This window comes from Hemicordylus capensis, chromosome 4, assembly GCF_027244095.1.
Source record: "Hemicordylus capensis ecotype Gifberg chromosome 4, rHemCap1.1.pri, whole genome shotgun sequence".
NCBI lineage: Eukaryota > Metazoa > Chordata > Lepidosauria > Squamata > Cordylidae > Hemicordylus > Hemicordylus capensis.
This window is the reverse complement of record NC_069660.1, coordinates 284,431,153-284,455,537: the sequence shown is the minus strand read 5'-3', so window position 1 is coordinate 284,455,537 and position 24,385 is coordinate 284,431,153. Positions and strand designations below refer to the sequence as shown.

The 24,385-nt window shown below is 44.7% G+C and overlaps 1 protein-coding gene across 5 annotated transcripts in view; it reads right to left on the bottom strand.

Moving 5' to 3' along the window:
* CPQ (carboxypeptidase Q) overlaps nucleotides 1–24,385 on the bottom strand; it is a 294,849-nt gene that overhangs the window by 244,119 nt on the left and 26,345 nt on the right. For all 5 annotated transcript variants that reach the window (XM_053247904.1, XM_053247903.1, XM_053247906.1 and 2 more), the window contains 2 exons: nucleotides 17,826–18,290; nucleotides 1,376–1,583 (listed from right to left, as the gene is read on the bottom strand). In XM_053247904.1, coding sequence (XP_053103879.1) covers nucleotides 1,376–1,583; nucleotides 17,826–18,255 — 638 coding nt within the window. In that variant the 5' untranslated portion in view covers nucleotides 18,256–18,290. The remainder of the gene's footprint in view (nucleotides 1–1,375; nucleotides 1,584–17,825; nucleotides 18,291–24,385) is intronic.

Here is a 24,385-nt window from a genome sequence, read left to right as displayed (position 1 = left end):
ATTTCCCATTTAGAAGCCTACACAGAGTGGAAGAACATCTGCAGAACTGAGAATTTGACAGCACTACCACAGAAGAGTGTTAAATTTATTGGTGAAGACTCTAGCCTGGTTCACACAGTTATTTGAATCTAGGTTGAATGTGGGTTACTGACATTTTCGTGATTGTGAGAACCCACACCAAGGTGGTTAATGGCCCAAGATGAGTCTAAGATTCCTGCCTTGGCATGGGTTCACACCATCGCGCTAATATCAGTAACCCACATTCAACCTAGATTCAAACGACTGTGTGAACAGGCCTTCTGTGAAGCAGTGGAGTCTTCAGGAAGTGTCCTTGGCACGGGGAGGTGAAATGGGTAAGCTTGACAAGGGCCTGGGTTCTAAAGGAGCCTGGACTATGCATTTTACTTTTCTCATTATCAGTCACTTTCCCCCATTCATCTAACGAAAGACCACTTTTGCTAACTTGAAATTTTGAACTACATGTACATTGCTCTAGAACATCATCTTTTGTTTTGGAACTACACATTCTGGGTCTACACATTCTGGGTCTGCATAGCACTTGCAGAAAAACCTTGCAGTACATCCTGAAGGGGAAGAGAAGAAGGCCACACTGATCTTCAGTGATGAACAAATTGAGGACACTCGTTATCCAAATCCCACTCATCCATGAAGTCATTAAGTTGGCCTTGGCCTAGTCATTACATCTCAATTTCCCACTCTGTAAAATAGGAAAGGCAAAGCCTCCCCTAAGAGAACTGTGAGAACAAACAACATACAGCATTGGGACACTAGAAGCATCTTTCGTGAGAAATGACTAATAAACAGCAATAAATGTTAATAATTCCTAATAAAAATAACTACAAGGTATGGAAACTCAAGAAAACTACCACAAAACCTTTTCAGACGTGAATCCATGCACAGAATGAAGAAACTTGTGAGGGGGGCAGGGTACAAAATCACAAGGGAGGCTCTTTTCTGGCATTCTAACAAATATGTGCAGGTTATGGATGAATTCCTTTGTTCATTCTGCATGCAGCTTCACATCTGGAAAGGGCTGTCATCTCCTTCTCAATACCAGCTACACAGCAGTCATTCTGAATACTTTGAAGCAAAATTAAGAGAAAATGCTATTAAATATAATGCCCCCCACAAGAGGACATTCCACCAACTTGTCATATAACCTGAGAATTCCTAAACAATTACTGAGATTCAAGATAGAAAGTGGCTTGAGACGTCATATCCCCTCTTGAATGCCCAGCAGAAGAACAACAATAACAAATGGCCCCAATCCACTTTAGTGGGAGCATATGTCCTTCAGAGTATGCTGACAATCTGCAACACTAAGTGAAGAAGAGGTGAGGCAACAAATCCTTACCTATTAATAGAAAATGGAGTAATAGACTTGATAAGAGATGCTTTTGCGCCCACTTTAGCAGCTTCTACTGCTCCATGAGTTCTGTACTCCACTGTTTCTCCATAACTGACGTAACGCTGGTTGTAAACAATGATCTTCCCATGGGCTTCCTTAGCTCTTTTGTGTAGTTCATCAAAGGAGGTCACCACTAGGACCTCGGCCGTAATGCCTAGAAATGAAAATTAGCATCATTACACTTACAGGCCCAGCCATAGATACTTTGGTACCCAAAGTGAAAACACCGAAGTTACTGAAGCCCTATTCACACATTATGTTGTACAAGTGTACAGAAGCCTGCACACTCATACATGTTATGTGAATGACTGTACCTTCATTCATTTTAAGAGTGAACCTGGGTACATGCTCCCCTCAAATGCATGGTACATACAGGAATGTGCCTGAACCAATTCGGTGCCTCCGAGGGGAAGCACTGAACCGGCTCGGGCACCCGCATTTGAGCCAGTTCAGCAGAGTAGGGATCGGTTCTTTTAAAAAGCACGTAAGCAGGTCCTTACCTGCTCCTCTGCCGCCCCACCGCTTTTCTGGCGTGGTGCAGAGGAAGGCAAGCCCTAGGGATAGGCAAAAACTTCAGCCCCGAGGCTCTGGAACCCACTAGCAAATGAAATCAGAATCTCCCCATCTCTGGTTGTTTTTGAACGACTTTTGAAAACACACTTGTTTCATCAGGCTTTTGGTTTATTATGTTTTAAAGCTTTAAAGTATCATTTATGGTAATTTTAATATGCTTTTTGGTTTTAGTTGCTGTTTCTTTAAATTGTAAACCACCCTGAGATTTTATATGGGGCGGTATATAAATGTTAAAAAGCACTAGAAGTAGAATGGAGCCCTATGGGACTCCATATAATAGCTCTTGCTTTGAAGAGCTATTCCTATTCTAGCTTAATATTTTAATTTTGTAATTTTTATAGTCTTGTTTTAATGTTTCTATGTCAACTGCCTTGAGATTGTTTTAATGAATGGTGGTATACAAATTTAACAAACAAACAAACAAAGCAACAATCTCCAAGTGACACTATCTGGACTCTGCCTAAGAGGTAGGAGCGGAACCACTGCAAAGTAGTGTCTCCCAACCTCAACCCCCTCAGGAGGTCCAGAATAGTGATAGGCAAGTGAAAGTACAGGCAGTGTGGAGCCTGGGGAAGATGTCAGGCCTCTCAAAGCCATCTTCTGGAAAATAACCTTTTCCCCTCCTTTTCTCCTAGGTTGAACAGTCCACAGGTACAGGTGAAACTCAGAAAATTAGAATATCGTGCAAAAGTCCATTAATTTCAGTAATGCAAATTAAAAGGTGAAACTGATATATGAGACAGACGCATTACATGCAAAGCGAGATAAGTCAAGCCTTAATTTGTTATAATTGTGATGATCATGGCGTACAGCTCATGAAAACCCCAAATCCACAATCCCAGAAAATTAGAATATTACATGGAACCAAGAAGACAAGGATTGAAGAATAGAACAATATCGGACCTCTGAAAAGTATAAGCATGCATATGTATTCAGTACTTGGTTTGGGCCCCTTTTGCAGCAATTACTGCCTCAATGCAGCGTGGCATGGATGCTATCAGCCTGCAGAACTGATGAGGTATTATGGAAGACCAGGATACTTCATTAGCGGCCTTCAGCAGTTCTGCATTGTTTGGTCTCATGTCTCTCATCCTTCTCTCGGCAATGCCCCATAGATTCTCTACGGGGTCAGGTCAGGCGAGTTTGCTGGCCAATCAAGCACAGTACACTGTAAACTTTTTGGAGGTCCAATATTGTTCTATTCTACAATCCTTGTCTTCTTGGTTCCATGTAATATTCTAATTTTCTGGGATTGTGGATTTGGGGTTTTCATGAGCTGTACGCCATGATCATCACAATTATAACAAATTAAGGCTTGACTTATCTCGCTTTGCATGTAATGCGTCTGTCTCATATATCAGTTTCACCTTTTAATTTGCATTACTGAAATCAATGGACTTTTGCACGATATTCTAATTTTCCGAGTTTCACCTGTATGTTGCCACATGGCAGTAGCAACAGGAAAGGTGACTCATGGGTCCAGTGCCAGTGTCAGGAGCCCACAGCTGATCTCTGAGACCAGGGGAGTAGGGAGCTTCCTGCTGACACCTCCCCCATTGTTCCCCCATTGCCAGCCACACCCCCTGCGTGGACATCATACAAACACTGATGCAGGGGGTGTGGCCACGTGGCTCCTCTCCCGCTCCTTCCCAGTTAGTGCTTCATTTGCCCCTGGGGGGTTTCTTTTTAGACGCTCCAAGCCAGGGAGAGAAAGAAAGCACCCAGCTGGTGAACCAGTGGGGAGGACAGAGACAGAGGTCACCCAGAAAGTGCCCAGGGAGAAGGAGCAAGACAGAGGTCATGCCTCACACTCCCAGCTGAGTGCTTCACTGGCTGACTGAGTGCAAGAGAACAAGCAAGTGCTTTTGGTGAGGGGCAAGGTGGTGCCATGGTGACCCAAACCCTGGCAGCCCAAGCACAGTTATTAATTATTATTATTATTATTATTATTATTATTATTATTATTATTATTATTATTTCTTGTTTGCACAGTCGGACAGGTGTTATTGACTGGTTTGTCAATCCAGACATCGGGTCCTTCCCAAGGACCTGGGATGGCTGGATTTTATCATCAATACTGTTGGTTATTATAGATATCGTCGCAAAACATAGGCTGTTCCCAGTAAAGCTGCTTTTTGTAATTGGCTGATGGTGATTTCTGTGGCCCCATGTTGCTGAGGTGCTCTTCAAGTTGTTTTGGAATTGCACCTAGGGCGCCAATTACCACTGGGATTACTTTAGTCTTTTTCTGCCACAGCCTTTCAATTTCAGTTTGTAGATCTTTGTATTTTGTGATTTTTTCTATTTCTTTTTTTTTCTATTCTGCTATCCCCTGGTATCACTATGTCAATTATTTAAACCTGTTTTTCTTTCTTCTCGACTACAGTTATATCTGGTGTATTGTGTGGCAGATGTTTGTAGTCGGAAGTCCCATAATATTTTTGCATCTTCATTTTCTACCACTTTTTCCATTTTATGGTCCCACCACTTTTTGGCTACAGGTAGCTTGTATTTTTTGCAGATGTTCCAGTGTATCATCCCTGCTACCTTGTCATGCCTTTGTTTGTAGTCAGTCTGTGCGATCTTTTTACAACAGCTGATTAGGTGGTCCACCGTTTCATCTGCTTTTTTACAAAGGCTGCATTTGCTGTTTGTTGTTGACTTTTCTGCTTTTGCTCTTATTGCATTTGTTCTTAGTGCCTGTTCTTGTGCAGCCAGTATTAAACCCTCTGTTTCTTTCTTCAAGTTGCCATTCTTAAGCCATTGCCAGGTCTTGGCAATGTCTGATTTTCCACTTATATTGTGCAAATATTGACCATGCAGGGGCTTATTTTTTCCATTTTTCTGCTCGGTTCTTGACTTGTTCTTTCTTGTAGGCCTGCTTTCTTTCATTGGTGTTGAATAGTTTCTCATTATTGACCATTTGAAGTGCATCTTCTTCACTGTCCTTTATATATTCTTCAAGGCCTCTTTTCTCCTCCTCTACTGTTTGATGGACTTGCAGCATTCCTCTTCCACCTGAGCTGCGAAGGAGGTAGAGGTGGAAGAGGAATGCTGCAAGTCCATCAAATTTGTCCATCAAACAAGTCCATTATTATTATTTCAATTTCTATATCTCCCTTCCAAAAATGGCTCAGGGCGGTTTACACAGAGAAATAATAAATAAATAAGATGGATCCCTGTCCCCAAAGGGCTCACCTTCTAAAATGAAACATAAGACACATACCAGCAACAGTCACTGGAAGTACTGTGCTGGGGGTGGATAGGGCCAGTTACTCTCTCCCTGCTAAATAAAGAGAATCACCATGGTAAAAGGTGCCTCTTTTTTGCCCAGTTAGCAGGTTGTCCCCCTTGTCCAATGGTGGCTAAAGCACTGCCTGAGACCATCTCTGTGTCCATAGCCTTAGCGTGGTGGTAGGGGGGTGACTCTCTCAGGGCCCACCCACATAAAAAGAAAGTTTGTCAAGGGCCCTCTGAGAGTCCCCTGCACTGTTCCCTCTAAGGCACACACACGTGCACACGCTCACAAGTTTTCTGGTATCCGCTCAGTTAATTTTAGATCCCACTCAGGTCAAATTAGGAAGGCCCCATTCAGAACGCATGTGCATGAACACTGTCTTGATACTGCCGCTCAGAACAAAACTCATTCCGCACAGAGATGGAAAAAAATTAGAGGGACCACTAGTCCCCCGGAGCCAGCCCTGCATGGGCCATAGGTGGCCTCTCTTTAGAGAAGAGCTGCTCTCACCACAGCAAAACCTTCATATGCTCAAGAGATCTTGAGGCACTTCACATGACCTGTGTAAAGCACCAGGAGGATTTGTGCGGGGAGAGCGGGCTTAGCCCGCTCTCCCCGCACGTGAGCAGCAGCCAAACCCTGGGAGGCCAGATCGGCTGCCCACACGACTACCAGCTCCATGATGCAGCTGGCGGGGGCTGCTCAGGATTGAGGGCCACACAGCCCCCGGAGGTCCCAGCATGCCCCATGCAAGTGCATGGGGCATTCTGCGAAGACCCCCGAGACTGGGAGGCTTATTTTAGCCTTCTGGCAGGGGTCTCTTCACATGTTGCCACGCCGTGGTGGCACACGGTCAACTAAATGGAGGACACGCTCCACTAACCTCATTTAAGGGTGGGAGGTTTGGGTCGTTTGCTGCCAAGAGCTGTGTGGCTCCCGTGGCGGTAGACAACCAGGAGAAATCGGACTAGGTTCCCTTAGCCCGATTTCTCCTGGTCGTGTGAATAGCCCTCTTGTGTCTTTATCACTCTTGCAGTTAGTCAGTGTTCAATAACAAAAGGTCAGGAGAGAAAAGGAAGAGATAGGATGTCCTCCGTAAGGCTTAAAGATGTGCCTGGCTACAATTATTTCCATACACACATGTTTAAAGTATTCCTATTACATGATAGTCCTTTTCCAGTGCTGTTGGGTAACATGAAATATTATTAAGATGGGCACAATCCACCAGTAAGTTCCCTTAAGTGTGGTCCATTTGAAATGAATCCAGTAAATTAACCTACAATTTTTCTTTTTTAAACTCTTCACTAAATGTGAAAATGATGTATAAAAATACAGTATCCATGTGGACTCACATGGTGTAATGAATTTCCTATTGTTGTTTTTCTATTTTTATTTTTATCTGTTTTTATTTTATTTTATTTTACTGGTCTATGACCGAAATAAATAAATAATAATACAGTATCCATGGCCTGGCTGCACAAACTCCTTTCAGTAGTTTTTAAAAAGAGAGATCTCCCATTTTCAAATTTCCTGTCCGAATAAACTGTACAGCAAAAGCAAGTAAAAACACTCTAAACATTTCCTTTCTTCCTACGCTGTGGCCCTGTCTGAGAGAACAAATAAATGTTTATAAGTAACGGTGGTAACCAGAATTTTATTATTATTCTCTCTCATCCCACATATATTTTCACTAACATTCATTTGGGAACCACATTTCATGGCTTTTATGTAATCGTTCACAAGATGACCACAATGCTTAAGATCCAATCCTGTGGATTGGTTACAGAGATAAGTGGAAACTGTTCAACAACTAAAGCAAGACTTTGCTGCTAAATATAGATGTTGTAATGGATGCCTGGAATTCCACTACTAGGCATTTCACCTACAAGCCACAAATCACGTCAGTAAAAGTGAAAAGCAGTAACCAACACCAGACCCAGCTTGGTCTGTCCTATAGCTTGGAAAGAATGGAAGAGAACTATAGTATCCTTGAAATTCTTTCACATATCACCGTAAAATGTAATTACAGACTTATCTGAATGCTTGAAATCCATTTAATAAGCCAATTCCCCCCTCCCCAAGTTACCCTCTTGAAACCTTTGTCCATTTGTAAAGGCAGAGGCTGACATCCAGACTAGCACTGCGCGGGTGCAGCTGTGCTAAGTTCCAGCCAACTGCTGCATTGTTGTGTGATTAGGGGAAGGGTTAATTTTTTTGCTGATCTCACTTTCTCTCCAAAGCTCTCTGTGCATCATAAGAATATGTCCCTGGCAGACATGTAGCCCTCAGGGACATATTTTCAGGAGTCATAAGCCCTCTTCAGACATTGAAAAAAGGGGACACTGTACTCATGTAAAGGAAAAGTGTGCCATCAAGTTGGTGCCATCAAGTTGGTGTCGACTCCTGGCGACCACAGAGCCCTGTGGTTGTCTTTGGTAGAATATAGGACGGGTTTACCATTGGCTCCTCCCTCTCAGTATGAGATGATGCCTTTCTGCATCTTCATAGCTGCTTGATATAGGTACCAGCAGAGATTCGGACCAGCAACCTCTGGCTTGCTAGGCAAGTCATTTCCCGCTGCACCATTAGGTGGCTTTGTACTCATGTACAGCATCCTAAAAGGGCACCCAGAAGTCTTGCCTGACACCAACACACTTTGAAAGCCTCACCTTCTACACTCTCCACACTTAAGGTGTTTGTCTGAAGAGGTGAGCATCATAAACATGATGGCAGACCAGCCTTCTAATCATGGAAACAACCTTAATCATCCTTACTGTATTTGCCTCTTCAGACAAACACTATAAGTTAGGGATGTACATGAATCATGTATGATCATGCTATCCTTCTTGACCGCCTGCGTGGGTTGGGTATCGGGGGCACTGTCTTACAGTGGTTCCGTTCTTACCTTAGCGGGAGTGTCCAGTCGGTATGCATTGAGGACAGATGCTCTGACCCATGGCCACTCCTTTATGGAGTTTCTTCAGTTCTTGCCCCTGTCCTCTTTAACATCTATATGGAGCCTCTGGGTCAGGTCATTTCCCCGTTTGGGGTGAGATTTCATCAATATGCTGATGATACTCAGCTTTATATTGCCATCCCAGACCACTCTGGGGATGCTGTTTCTGTGCTTACTCGATGCCTGGAAGCTGTTAAGGTCTGGATGAATCAGAATAAGCTCAGACTGAATCCCACTGACTGAACTACTTTTACTCAGCCCTCATACAGGCCAACAGCTGGATGTGAACCTTGTTCTAGATGGGGTGGCGCTGCCCCCCAAGGAGCTTGTTTGTGATTTGGGGGTCCTTTTAGACTCGCGCCTCCTGCTTGAACAGCAGGTGGAGGCTGAGGCCAGAAGTGCTTTTGCCCAGCTTCATCTGATTTGCCAATTACGCCCTTACCTTGATCGGCAGGCATTAATGACAGTGACCCATACCCTTGTTATCTCCCACTTAGATTATTGTAACGCTCTCTATCTACCTTTGAGGACGATCGAAAAGCTACAACCGGTCCAGAATGCAGTGGCTCGCCTACTCGTGGGTGCCAGAAAATATAACAGGGTAACACCTCTCCTGCAGTCATTGCACTGGTTGCCTATTCACTACCGAGTTCAATTTAAGGTCCTGGTTTTGACCTTCAGAGCCTTGTGGGGTTTGGCACCTGTCTACCTACAGACCCGCCTCTCCCATCCAGTTACATCCCATCCGGTCAGATCTTCTCAAATGGCCCTTTTGTCGGTCCTTGATTTCTGAAAGGTTCAGGGTGCTAGGACCCGTGAAAGGGCCTTTTCGGTTGCTGCCCCACTTCTCCGGAACTCCCTTCCCCTTCAGATTTGTTTAGCTCCTTCTTTGTTGATTTTTAAATCTTTTTTAAAAAAATAAAAGACTTTTCTTTTTTGCCAGGCTTTTACCCTTTAATTTACCTATTTGGTTTTTCTCTCTCTTCGTTAGTTACTTTAGTTTTTAATTTAGAATGTAATTTTAATGCTGACTTGCTCTGTATGTTTTTGTACACCTCCCAGAGTCTTCGGAGTGGGCAGTATATTAAATGTTTCAAATAAATAAATAAATAAATAAATAAATAAATAAATAAAATGAATGGCGAAGGCATCTGTGGGCATGGTGGGGGTTGGTTCCTTTTATAAGCAGGTAAGCAGGACCTTACCTAATCATCCTCCACCCCACCAGGCACGGAGCTCGCTGTTTAAAAGGCCATGTGCGGCTACAGCATAGCTCCCAGCAGACTGTGCATGCCATTGGCTTTTGAACAGTGAGCGCACCTGGAAAAGTGGAGGGGGAGCGGAGGAACAGGTAAGGTCCTGCTTACCTGCTTTTTAAAGGAACTGACCCCTGCCCTGCCAAACCAGTTCGAATGCTGGCACCCAAGCTGGCTCAGCGCTTCCCTAAGGAGGCGTGAAGCGGTTCGGGAACATCCCTACCATAATTGTGGACCACTTGAGGGGGGGCGGGGCGGGGTGAGGCATCTGTGAGTCGGTTCTAGGGAAGGATTTGTTGGCATGCAGCAATTGCAGAGTCCCCATTTTTAATAAAACAGCATCTGAAAAGGGCTACAATAGGCTTCAGAGGGGAGGAGAGATTGATGAAATTTGCCTTTCCCCACAAGGCCAGAGCAGCATTAGCATCTCAAGAATTGTGTTAGTCTCTGGATGTCGGCTATGGGTTCTATTTACAGCTAAGAGAATTCATGCCATGCGGGGTTGTGGGGAGAGCCTGGATCTTCATTCTAGAAATAGGACAAGAAAGGTGAGAAAAAGTCAAAGTGGCTGGCAGTCCAGGCTTCCAACTCGCCCCACCCCCAAGTGCCAAACATGTGACTTTGGACTACTGAGTGCAAACTCTACTGCTGTTATTGTTGGCCTGTAAGTGAGGTGAAGCGAGAGGCTCCAGCTGCTCATAATGAAGAAGGGTTTCAGCTGCAGACCTAAGACATGTCTCAGTGACAGGATCCTCCTAAGGGCTGGCATTATGCCAGTGGAAATGAAGCCAGGTATCTGCAAAACTCCATTCCCCACTAGAAAAATCAAGGTCTCTGCAGGCTGGCACTGCAATCTACATTATATATCAGCTCCGGGAACAGATGAGCAGAATTGGCAGCGAGTAATTCATCCCAGTGCTCCATTTCATACACCACACCGAGCGACAGAACGTAACAACACATGCTTGTGATTGCTCATCAAGGGGAGAAAAACCAGTACTGGTTCTTGATGGTTCCTTCCTGCATTAATGAAAGGCGCCACATCCAAGGAAGTCTCGAGGTGCTGGCTTCTTTGTGCAGCCACTAAAAACTTTAAAAGGTTGGTTTGAAAATGATGTTCTCATGCTGGATTTTCTAAGAACACACTACACAGAAAACAGGCATTCCAAACATGAACATATAAATGTACCAACAATAAAAAGCACTGGGTGGGGGGGAGACTATCTGTGAGCAGGAGACTAATTTCTGCTTCCCTCCACACATTGATCTTTCCGGGGTGGGGGTGCGGTGGGGGAACCTACATGGATTTTGCATTCTGACAAAGTTTCACAGGTATCCTGTGAAAAAGCATGGAGGAAATCCATGGTGGAAAATATCTCAGTTGGAATTGGCTCTAATACCAATAGAAGTTTCCATTAAGATAGGAGGGAGCCAATATGTATTAAGGAAAATCTTTTCCTCTATAACTTTTTATTTCCACGAATATGTTTCCCACAATGTACTGTCTAGTTCTCTAGATAGTCAACAGGGAAAAACTATTTCTGTTAAGTCATCATTTTTCAAGCAGAAAATTCTACTGTCAAAAAGGTCCCTACAAAGACTAATAAAGAACATGGTCTCAGCAGGAGTTTAAGATGTCAGACTTGCAGTCCACAAGATGCACATATCACACACACACACACACACACACACACACACACACACACACACCTACCTACCTATCAAGTGCGGGGGCGGGGGTCACTTACAACCTATCTATGGTCTGCTTCAGCTAATTTGCATGAACAAACTAGTCAAAAGAAGTTTCATTGTGTACTCAGCAGGTGGCTTCAGAAGTTGTGTGCAACCTCAGTTGAAGTTGAGCTCCCCACTCAGCTCTGTGAGCATGTGTTCCTCCAACTTGTCCCATGTGGGTGGTTGCTGCTGGGTTAGAAGCCCAGCAGAGAGGGAAAGGGAGAGTCCAACCACCTCCCACCCAGTGCTGCCTGGAGTGAGAGACCAGGTGGGTGCTGGGGTTCCTTCTGCTGTTGCCTGCCTGCTTTTGCTTCCCCCGTGGGGCTGCAGCCTCAGGTTAACATCTGTGGGAAGTGGGGGCAGGATTGGGACCAGCCCGTGAGTGACTCAGTTGTTCCTTGGGTCACCTGTTCAGTTTTGGGCTTTATAGAAAGGCTCCTTGTGGTGGCAGGGTCGCCACCGGCGGGGTCGCCACCAAAGGGTTGATACCAAAGGGGTCACCCCTTTGGGGGAGAACGAGGGCGAGCGCTGGAGGGCTTCTGTTTAATTAGTTTTAAGCTGTTTTAGACTTGGGTTGAAGTTGTAATGTGTTTGGGTTTGTCTGGAGATGGGGGGACAGGGGGTGCCTTCGTTGACTATGGGGCAGCTATCCCCGTGGTGGTGGGGAATAGAAGAATTAACATCGGCAGGTCAGCAGGCCGTTCCAGGGGAAGGGTAGTGAGAAATTTAATAGTCTCCCCTTCCAGCCATCCTGCCAGCTCTTTGACCTCGGGGAGCACTGCCAACAACCCACATAGCCTTTCCCTGCTCCTCTGTAATGCCAGGTTGGTCCAAAATAAATCTGAACTCATCCATGATTTGATCATGGATGAAGGGGCCAACCTGGTATGTATTACCGAGACTTGGTTGGGGGAGGCTAGTGGTCCAGTTTGGTCCCAGCTTATCCCTCCAGGATATTCTGTAGAGGAGCAGGTGAGGGGACGTGGACGGGGAGGTGGCATGGCTGTGGTCTATAAGGATAACATCTCCTTCACCAGGGTCCCTGTTAGGGTGACAGACCATACTGAATGTGTGTAGTTGAGTTTGGGGACCAGGGATAGATTGGGACTTCTGTTGGTATACCGATTGCCCCCGCTACCCAGCGGAATCCCTTACTGAGCTCACAGACTTGGACGTGGAACTCGTGTTGGAGTCTCCCAGACTTTTGGTGTTGGGGGACTTCGGTGTTCATTTTGGGATCAATCTGTCTGGGGTAGCTCAGGAGTTCATAGTGGCCATGACAACAATGGGCCTATCCCAAGTGGTGTCTGGACCAATGCATATTGCAGGTCACACGCTTGATTTGGTCTTTTACTCTGATCAGGGTGGTGTTCCATGGGTGGGGACTCCTGTGGTTTCCCCATTGTCATGGACGGACCACCATCTGGTTAAGGTTGGACTTACAACCACTTCCCACCTCCACAGGGGCGAGGGGCCCATTAGAATGGCCCGCCTGAAGAGGTTATTGGATCCAGTAAGATTCCAAGAAGCCTTGGAGGGATTTAGTGTTGGCTTTGCCGGTGATCCTGTTGATGCCCTGGTTGAGAATTGGAACAACTTGCTCACTAGGGCAGTAGACATGATTATTCCCAAGTGTCCCCTCCGACCCACTTCAGATTTGGCCCCTTGGTATACAGAAGACCTATGGGGGCTGAAGTGGCAAGGTAGGTGACTGGAGCGCAGGTGGAGGAAGACTCGACTCAAATCTGACAGATTGCGACATAGAGCACATCTAAAGATCTATGCTCAGGCAATACATGCAGCAAAGAGGTGGTTCTTTTCTGCCCGTATTGCCTCTGCAAGTTCAAGTCCAGTGGAGTTGTTCAGGGTTGTGAGGGGACTGGTATTTGCCCCCCCTCCCTTGAACCAGAATTTGGAGTCATCAGTTACCCGTTGTGATGTGTTTAAAGAGTTTTTCTCAGATAAAATCTCTCAGATTCGGGCCGACCTAGATGGAGACTCCACAATTAATTTGATATCTGAGCTGGAGATGCCCAACATCTCCTCTTATGTGATTCGACTGGATCGGTTTCAGTCTGTGACTCCTGAGGATGTGGACAAGCTGCTTGGTGCGGTGAGGCCTACCACTTGTTCTCTTGACCCTTGTCCAACATGGCTTGTTCGATCTAGTAGAGAGGTTATTGTAGACAGCCTGGTGGAAATAATAAATGCTTCTCTGAGGGAGGGCAGGATGCCTCCTTGTCTTAAGGAGGCAATCATTAGACCTCTTCTAAAGAAGCCTGCATTAGATCCCTCAGAGTTGAGTAATTATAGGCCTGTTTCCAATCTCCCATGGCTGGGCAAGGTAATTGAGAGGGTGGTCTTGGAGGAAACTGATTATCTAGACCCATTTCAAACTGGTTTTTGGGCAGGCTATGGGGTGGAGACTGCCTTGGTCGGCCTGATGGATGATATCCAACTGGGAATTGACAGAGGAAGTGTGACTCTGTTGGTCCTTTTGGATCTCTCGGCGGCTTTCGATACTATCGAACATAGTATCCTTCTGGAATGTCTGAGGGGGTTGGGGGTGGGAGGCACTGTTTTACAGTGGTTCCACTCCTACCTCTCGGATAGATCCAGATGGTGTCGATTGGAGACTGTTGCTCTTCGAAATCTGAGCTTAAGTATGGTGTCCCTCAAGGCTCTGTACTTTCTCCAATGCTTTTTAACATCTACATGAAACTGCTGGGAGAGATCATCAGGGGATTTGGAGCTGGGTGTTACCAGTACACTGACAACACCCAGATCTACTTCTCCATGTCAACTTCTTCAGGATCTGGCATATCCTCCCTAAATGCCTGCCTGGAAGCAGTAATGGGCTGGATGAGGGAGATTAAACTGAAGCTGAATCCAGATAAGACGGAGGTACTTATTGTGCAGGGTCAGAACTCTAGAGACGATTTTGAGCTGCCTTTTCTAGATGGGGTCACACTTCCCCAAAAGGAACAGGTTCACAGTCTGGGAGTACTTCTAGATTCACACCTCTCCCTGGTTTCTCAGGTTGAGATGGTGGCCAGGGGTGCTTTCTATCAGCTCCGACTGATATGCCAGCTGCACCCGTTTCTCGAGATCAGTGACCTCAAAACAGTGGTACATCTGTTGGTAACCTCCAGACTTGACTTTTGTAATGTGCTCTACGTGGGGCTGCCTTTGTATGTAGTCTGGAAACTTCAGTTGGTCTCTGGGTCATCTCGGAGAGACCATGTTACTCCTTTACTGATGGAGTTACACTGGCTGCCAATAGGTTTCCAGACAAAATACAAAGTGCTAGTTAAAGCCCTAAATGGCTTAGGCCCTGGGTATTTAAGAGAGCATCTTCTTCATTACAAGCCCCACCACCCATTGAGGTCATCTGAGGAGGTCCGTCTCCAGTTACTGCCAACCCGTTTGGTGGCTGCACAGAGACGAGCCTTCTCAGTCACTGCCCCGAGATTGTGGAATGTGCTCCCTGCTGAGATACAATCCTCCCCATCTCTGGCAATTTTCAAAAAACACCTGAAAACCCATCTTTTCACCCAAGCTTTCTCAGCTTCCTAATATTTCTGGGTTTTACTCTCTGGTTATTTTTAAATTGTTAAAGTGTTTTTAAGTTTTTGTATATTTTTTTAACTGGTTTTATGTTATTGTAAACCATCCAGAGACGAAAGTTTGGGGCAGTATACAAATTAGATAGATAGATAGATAGATAGATAGATAGATAGATAGATAGATAGATGTGAGTACTGACTTAGGTTAGGATTCATTGAGATTGGTCGCAACATCCACACCTACCAATCTCACCTTATCCTAACCTATTTGCGTCAGAGAACCTGAGATCTGAACTCCACTTAAACCTTGGGTTCATATCTTGAGTTCTCTGAAGCAAATGGGTTAGGATAAGCTGAGTCTGGTGGATTCAGACACTGCAGTCAACCTTGACATATCTTAACCTTGAGAGGAAACAAGCACTTGTGTGGGGATTGGGGGGAGTGTGCACTTCTGGGGCTGAAGAAGGTAGCTCAGAGCTTGCCTTCAGCTGAAGTTCTGTGTGACTTCAGAATGTGTCCAGTGTCTAGTATGACAAATACTCTAATACAAGGGTTCTCAACCTGTGGTCCACCAGATGTTGCTGAACTACAATTTATTGTGGCTGGGAATAATGGGAGTTGTAGTTCAGCAACATCTGGAGGACCACAGGTTGGGAACCCCTGCCCTAATAAATATAAATAGTAAATCTGCACAAAGCTCCTCTGGCTCGCAAATGAATCTATGGCAACAATGCCCAAGCATCATTTGTTTGGGAACTGTACAAATTTGTGATGTTAGTACTCCACTCCCTCCCCCTGGAGAGGCCTTTGTTGTTTTCAAAAACGAGAGGATTTAGTGATGTCCTTGAGAGTTTTTCAGCTCCCCCTTCTTTAACATTTTTATGTTCCGGGCTGCCTAATTTGTATTTATAGCCAGACATGGCCGTATGGTATGGTATGGTATGTATTAATATATATTCATTATTTGTGAGTGACAAGTGCCCTTCAGACAGTGCTTCCTGTCCCTGGAATCTAGTGCCGGATCTTCAATGTACTCTGGAGATCAGAGGCCTAACTCGTTTGCTCTCAGGGGCGGTCCTTTCATCAGTCTAGGTGAGGAGGTTGCTTCAGGCAGAGGATTATTGGGGCACCAGCAGGGCAAAAATATCCCCCTCCTGCTACTGTTGTCATCAGAGCAGCTCTTTGGGAATGATCGGACTCTTGAAAAAAATAGCAAAGAGTGCCTCTCCTTGCAAAGCCTGCAAGAAGCACAAGGAGAGAAAAGGAAGCTGCTGGCAAATCTCCCTCCTCCTTGCCCACTGCACCACTTTCAAAGCTTGCAGGGGTTTGTTTTGAAAGAGGTCTGGTCCCCCACCAGGACTGTGGGGCGAAGCAGCATTTGGCACCTCACCTCAGGTGCTGTGATACTTTGGGCTACCCCTGTTTGCTCCCCTATGCTCTGGGGTCTGCAAATGCTATTAGCAGCACTGGTTCTCATTAGCACTTAAATTTTTAGTGTTCTTGATTATTATGGAGTTTGTTCCTCCCTCCTGCTGCCATTCAAATGACACATCCTCTTGGGCTCTAAATACCAGCAGGAAATGAGGACCTCTAGGATTTGTAGTTCTTGGGAAAGCATACTACATAGGAAGGCACAGATCTCTCTGGTTCTCAAACTCGGTGCTGATCTGGAAAAATTCTCTGCATTTATTTCTGAAAAATTTGGAGTGCAGGAGGGGATTGGGGATGGGGAGGACAAACTACGACAACTTAGGCATGTGTGAAAATTCTTCCAAAAGTTTCTGGCTTGTTGGTATAGGTGATGATGACATATTATTTTTCCTCCTCCTCCTCCGAAAATGCTGTGCTTCTATGGGCAGAGGCAGGCATGCTTGAAGCATTGCCACTCATCTTTACAGTGGGCTCCTACCAGCCCCCATTTCTTTTTCTTGGAATGTACCAGGTAATGATGCTAGATCACCATGTAGTATCATTCCCAGTATAGTCTGAGAAAAAGAAATGGTGGCCAGGCACAGAGAAGAGCAGCAGTGCTCCAAACACTGGTGCTGCTTTTGCTCATAGAGATATGATGCTGCTTTTAAAAAAGCACTGGTGCTGCTTTTGCTCATTTCCTCACCCTGTGGCACATGAGAGAGGAGCTGAAGGAGGTGGAAAAGAGCATGCATGTGCTCTACACCAAAGCAAACAGTGGTGGCAATGAGGAGGAGGAGCGGGGGGATATAGGAACCTAGGAAGCTGCTTTATTCTGAGTCAGGCCATTGGTCCATCTTGCTCAGTATTACCTACATTGATTGGCAGGTTTCAGGCAAGAGTCTCTTCCAGTCCTATCTGGAGATGCCAGGGATTGTACCTGGGAGCTTCTGGGACTGAGCTCCATCCCCAAAGGTGGCATACATGGGGCCTGCCATCCAGGCACTGGCCACTACAACAACTACTACTACGAATATTTATATACTGCTCTTCAACCAAAGTTCTCAAAGTGGTTTGCATAGGAAAATGCATAAATAAGATGGTCGCCTGTCTCCAAAGGGCTCATAATCTAAAACAAAACAAAACACTAAGACCTGCTTAGAGTCAGCACGGTAGCTATATCATGTGCTCTTTGACCAGGGCTGCACAACTTCAGCCCTCTTGAGATGTCTGACTACAACTCCCATAATTCCTGGTAGTATACTACTGTGACTGGGGGTGATGGGAGCTGTAGTCCAAAAACTGCTGGGAAGTCAAAGTTATGCACCCCTGCCTTAGATCATGCTCTGGGAGTGGCTCTTTGCCTCTCTACTTTGCCTCTCTGTGACTGTGCCACCTTTCAGCGAAGAGCTGCTTCAATGGCAGAGGCCAGCAGAAAGAGGCAGGAGGGGGCATGCTGCTAACCTACTGCTGCCCCAGCGATATGCCACTTGAGGCAACTGCCTCACCTTGCCTCATGAACAGGCAGTCCCTGCGTAAATGAATGAACAGCCTTTTAAAAATGTGCCATGGGGTTAAACTTTGTAACAGGTCACACACACACCAAAAAAAGAGCAATGAGGTCAGCTGTGATCATTAACCCAGAAAGTCAGTCTGCTTTTACCTTCAGGAGGAGTTGCAATACTGCTCCCAAGCCCCAAAATAGCCATACTATGATTGTATGGTTCCACCATAACTGCTGACTCTTCTCCTCTTTCCCAGTGGGGGATTTTTACGGGCTCCAAGTGGACATTTTCCAGCCCATCTTTCCTCAAGGCCATATGCATGTACTGAATGGCCAACTCTAGATTTTGGGTGCCACTGAGCCTTGGTCCAACAGTGTCCACGAAAAGTGAAAGCCTTTCATAGGATCTGTTCTGGGCCTTGCCATAAACAGCAAGGTCAATAATCTTCTTGGCAATTTTGGAATAGCCTGCAATTTCCTTCTTTATATCTTCAAATGTTCTTTGGTGGCCGTCATCATCTCTGCTTAATGGGTTTCCTTTGCTTTGAAGTAACAGGTGGATGAAGACAATGAAGAACAGAAGCTTCATTTTTTTAAAAATCCACTCTAATTTCACTGGTCAATCTGTAGGAGGAAAAATACAACATAAAATTATTCAGCAATATTCCAGTGTTGAAATGTGGAGTGTGCAACTTGTGAAAGATGAAAACAATCCGACCAAATGCTGTCATGTGGAAGTGGCAGTAGAAGAGAGCCAGTTTTTGGATGGCCATTATTGAAACCAAATGAGAAGGACAACTTGAGTCCATTTTATTACTTTTTAAAGGAATGTCACTGGAGCATATCTCCCTAAGAAACAATGACTAAATTCTTCCTTCCAGCCACAGACATCAAGAGAAACTTGGATTTTATTGCACTTGGACAAGAGTGAGGCCTAGGGTTGCCACATTTGTCAGAGAGAATTCCTGGACACAACCATCAAAAGGGAGGGGCACCCATTTTAAAACTCTACTTTTTTGACTGGTGTTGGAAAGAGTGTTCAACATTGGAGCTTGGCAACTGTTCCTTGCATTTTTCCAAATAGCGTTCTTTGCACAGGAGCGGGTTAGGTGCGTTTCACCTCAATAAACCCTCAATAACTCTAGAGATGATCCAGAAATGAGGGGAAGCAGTTTACTGAGCCATGGCTAACCTAGTCAGGTCGATGCTGCTGATGCCGGAGAAGGGGTAAGAATATGGGCCATTGAAACACTGACACTAGGCAGCTACAGTGTCCAGTGGTGACACCAGAAAAAAATTGGGGAGGGGGGCACAGAAGGGGCAAAGTGCATTTCTGGGTGTGTGAACTGAGTCCCACATATTAGATTTCTGAAACAGAAATGGGGGGGGGAGTGGGGCAGCTACTTTTCCAGGGTACACTTATTCCTCTTGTGCCCCCCCCCCCCCGCTGGAGCTACCCTTGGCAATGCTTGTTGAGAAGCACCAATAAAATGGGTAAATTTGTCAAAGCAATCTTTCCACTGAAATTCCTGAACATTTCCTATCCAGGAGAACACTTTTCCTACATCCTGGATAGTATGTTTGATTCCTGGACTGTACAGGCCAATTCTGGACATGTGGCTACCTTATTTAGGTCCCTTCCCTGGAACTGACTACTTAGTGGCCATCCCAATGGATCATTATATCACTTGGAAATTTGGTTACTGAATTCGCTTGTTTTCTTCTTCCCTTCCCATTCCCCACTCACCTCACTTTTGTATCATGTGTGTTAGATTGCAAGTCTGTGGGCAAGGCCGGTGTCTTTTCTTTTCTTTTTTTAAAGAAAATATTTTGTCTAGAAAATATTAGAAATGATAATAATACTTATCACTGAAGTGGTAAATTAACATCTGAACTGAGACATTTCAGACTGCACATTGGGGCTGACATAACTGAATGCTTCCCCATGTTATTTTTTATTTTTTTAAGTCTGGCATGTCAGGCAGAAGGCCACATAAGAGATCTTCTCCCCAACAACAACATTTCCATTTGGAGGGAATTTTTCAAGAAGTAGGGCTTCCAAAACAAAAGAGCTTGGTAAGTTTTATGGAGAATACATTCAGTACATAACAGGTCATTTTGAGAAGTGCTTAATTCAATTGCTTCAGACAAGTTGTTTCTTAACTGGGTATCAGTACCGTTGAGGGTACTCAATTAATTACTCAAGGAACATTCCAGAAACGTCATGTAATGAAAGCCATCCCCTAATTTTCAATTTCGTACTGTGATTTAAAACAGGATTATAAATGTACCAAGAATGAAGAACCTGATTTATGAAAACCTAGAGAAAGGAAAGAAATGTAAACTGGTTCAGTGTGACTGACTGAGCAGAATAATTCTATCTCCTCCAGGTGTGTCCTTAGAGAACCCTGGCGGGGTGTGGGGCCTGGGGGAAATCAGACAGTGCAGGCCCCCTTCCAGTTAAATGTTAATGGCAGCAACAAGTGTGGGGCTCAGGTGGTCACACTTCTTGCCCTGCCCTAAGGACAGTCCTGCCTAGCTCAGTCCACAGACACACAAAATGGGATGAATGAGCATATAGCTAGAAATGTCAAGGGGAAATAACAAAAACTTTTTTCCATATACCAGAAGCAGAAAACCTGCCAGGGAGGAAGTTGGACTCCCAAATGATGCAGGCTTGAAAGAGATTATTAAGGAGGATGAGCAGATTGCAGAGAAGCTAAATGAGTTCTTTGCATCTATCTTCATGGTGGAGGATACTGACCATATACTCACGCCATAACTGAGCTTCTCAGGCTTGGAGGCTGAAGAACTGGAACAATTTGAGGAGACGAGAGCGGATGTTCTAAACTGTCTTGAAAAACTAAAAATTAACAAATCGCCAGGGCCAGATGGAATCCACCCAAGAGTTCTGAAGTAACTCAGATGTGAAATTGCTAATCTCCTAGCAAAAATATGTAACTTGTCCCTACAATCAGGCTCTGTACCAGAGGACTGGAAAGTAGCCAATGTAATTCCCATTTTCAAAAAGGGATACAGGAAATCACAGGCTAGTCAGCTTAACTTCAGTGGCGGGTAAATTGATGTAAAGCATACCGAAGGACAAAATTGTTAAATATATAGAAGAAAAGACCTTGCTGAAGGAGAACCAGCATAGCTTCTGCAAGGGCATGTCTTGCCTCAGTAACCTTTTGGAGTTCTTTGAGAGTGTCAACAGGCAAGTGGATAAAAGTGATCCGGTTGACATAGTATACTTGGACTTCCAAAAAGCTTTTGACTAAGTTCCCCAGTCATGGGATAAGGGGACAGGTTCATGTGTGGATTAAAGGACAGGAAACAGAGGGTAGGAATAAATGGACAGTTTTCACAATAGAGGGAAGTAAGAAGTGGAGTCCCACAGGGCTCTGTACTGGGACCAGTGCTCATTGTTCATAAATGATCTAGAAGTTGGGGTAAGCAGCCAGATGGCCAAATTTGCAGATCACACTAAACTGTTTAGGGTAGTGAAATCCACAACAGATTATGAGGAACTCCTAGTTTCTCCAAACTAGGTGACTGGGTGACAAAATGGCAAATATGGTTCAGTGTAAGCAGGCATAAAGTGAAGCATATTGGTGCGAAGAATCGCAACTTCACATATACACTGATGTATATGACTGACCACAACTGACCACATGTCAGTATATGACATGTCAGTCAGTATATGACTGACACAATAGTTTACCATTGCCATCTCCCATGTAGTATGAGATTATGCCTTTCACCATCTTCCTATATCACTGCTTCCAGATATACGTGTTTCCCATAGTCAGGGAAACTTACCAGCAGGGATTCAAACCAGCAAACTCTTGCTCCCTAGGCAGTTTACTTCCTCACTGCACTATTATATGGCTCACCATATCTTAAAGACATTATAGAACTGGAAAAGGTGCAGAAGAGGGCCAAGATGATCAGGGGCCTGGAGCACCTTCCTTATGAGGCTAGGCTACAGCATCTGGGACTTTTTAGTTAGGAAAAGAGGCTACCATGGGGAGACAAGATAGAGGTGTATAAAATTATGCATGGAGTAGAGAGAGTGGACAGAGAGAATTTTTTCTCCCTCTCTCACAACACTAGAACCAGGGGTCATCCCATGAAACCGAAGGTCGGGAAATTCAGGACCAACAAAAGGAAGTGCTTTTTCACACAGCACATAATTAATCTATGAATTCTCTGCCATGGGATGTGGTGATGGCCACAAGCTTGGATGGCTTTAAAAGGGGCTTAGACAAATTAATGGAGAACAGGTCTATCAATGGCTACTAGTTGGAGGCTATAGGCCACCTCCAGCCTTAGAGAAAAGATGCCTCTAAATACCAGCTGCAGGGGAGCAACAGCAAGAGAAAGAGCATGCCCTCATCTCTTGCCTGTGGGCTTCACAGAGGCATCTAGTGGGTTGCTGTGTGAAATAGGATGCTGGCCTAGATGGGCCTTGGGCCTGTTCTTATGTTCTTAGGGTTAAGTTGTGCAAATTATGGAGTGATTCTTATGTTCTTATCCTTCATATTTCCTAGTTTGGTGCAGAGAGAACCTAATAAAGGGGTCACTCTCTCACTCTTGCTTAAGACCACGGTGGCATGTATTTTTTCCTTAACACTACAAGGTTTTTTCCTAACAACTGCCCATGTCTCTTTAGGGAGGCCCACTCCTACCTCTGCTTTGAAATAAAACTGGCTACAGTATAGACAACTTATCTGTATTGTCTCAATTTAAAACTTTCACAATTAATTTTGACCTCTCAGGGCTCTCAGTCCCTTAACATACTGTCAGAAATTAAAACAGGTATACTGACAAGCAACAGCCTTTGGAATCTGGAAGTCTTTGAAACACTTATACGGATCTTTTCTAACAGAAAACACAACAAAGGATTAAAATGCAGAATTCATATCTAACACTCCTAATTTTTATATACAAAAGAGGACACAACCATTATCCATTTCCTTTAAAATTAATTGAGCTGCAATTAGAATGCCAAAAATTATACTTGTATGTGCTAAACTGTAAGAGTAATATAACAGAAGCCAATAGATATATTTAAATTGATATTTAAGAGGCTTTTTAACAATAGGACCTCACACTAGAACACTTATTTTCTTAAGAACTGAACACAGCCCTTTCTTGGGTTTTTAGAAGCCTCATAACCCTTATTAAGAGCTAATTATAATTGTCATAAGAATAAAGCAGACTTATCTTTAAAGAACTAATCCCAGATGCAAAATTGAACTTTATTCTACAAAGTATAATATTCTTAGCATCAGCTTGTTCCATGCAGGGGCAGCCTACTAATTAGTTCATGTTTTTAAAAGTGCTTTGAAATGCCACCATTTTTTAAAAAAACTTTCTCCTTTATGATTTGAGATATTTTCCTTTATCTCTTTAATGGGCCAGGGCTCAGTTTGCTGAGAATTGCTCTTCTCCTGCACAAGCCCTTCAAAACGAATGCAACACACACAAGAGCACAACTATGCTCTTTATACATAAGAGACTTGCGCCACCACAGTGGAGAGAGGACATCCCTGGATACCATGTTGCTGTTGAATCTTCACTATTGAATTCAGGCTCCACATATAGGTTAGTATAAACTAAGTGGTTATAAAGAAGAAGCTTGTTCTCACAACCATAAACTGGGTAGGACAAGCATCCCACCAGTTTTGGGAGGTGTGTGCACTCCTGATTTTTAATTGTGTGCAAGTTAAAACCTAGGTAGGAGGAGGGGGAGTGATCGTGGGAGAACCATGCATTGAATAGGGTAGTGCCATCCTACCTAGCTGTTTATTGAAGTCAGAGGAAAAGCCATCCTATCCTGCATGAGATTCCCACCCAATCACTTCCCCCTCCTCCTACCTAGGTTTTTGCTTACAGATGACCAAAAACTGGGAGCACGCTCTGCTCCTGAAGCTGGGTAGGATGCTTGTCTGAGAACAAGCTCATGGTGTTATATTCTTAACACAGGCTGTCAACAGGATATTTTCTACTAGGCTTAAGAAGGAGAGTGAATGGGGAAGTATAGGGGCTGGGTTAACTCACTGTGCCTGAATACTACAACAATACTACAACTTTATCAATGCCAAGAGCTTGATTCAAATTGTCAAATGAACTATTGACAAGGCATTGACAATATTGTCAAGCTATGGGGCTCAGGGGTCTTGAACCAGGGACTCTGGCGGCAGGTGCCTTACTTCTTGCACCTCCTCAGCAGTTCCCAGGCAGAGGCATCTACAGACCTCTCTCTGCTGCACTGCAGCACCACCAATATAATGTTTGGAACCCATACTGCAGCTTTTCAGCCCCAGTGACTTGAGGAATCAATCAGTAGGAGCCTGGCTGACCTGAAATAACAATTGCTCTGGGCTTGGTTGCTCAATCTAAGCAATGTCACTCAACTGAGCAACAACACAGACTTACTTTGCTTGCATATACCACCACTGAACCACTCCCCTGTTCGCCGCCATGTCTTCTGCTTCTGGCCCTTCTGTTTTCTGGTTTTCCCAAAACAGCGCTCGACCCCACCCTGTCTTGACCATGTCCACTACCTCTTCTCCCTTGGACCCTTAACTGCCTGCTCTGCAATTCAGCCCCCCGCTAGCTGAGGTCTGTCTAGAGCCTGGCTAAGGCCTGATACAAAGTCAGGGACTACAGCCCTGGAAGTTCTTTATTTCACAAGTCTATGAGGGCAAACC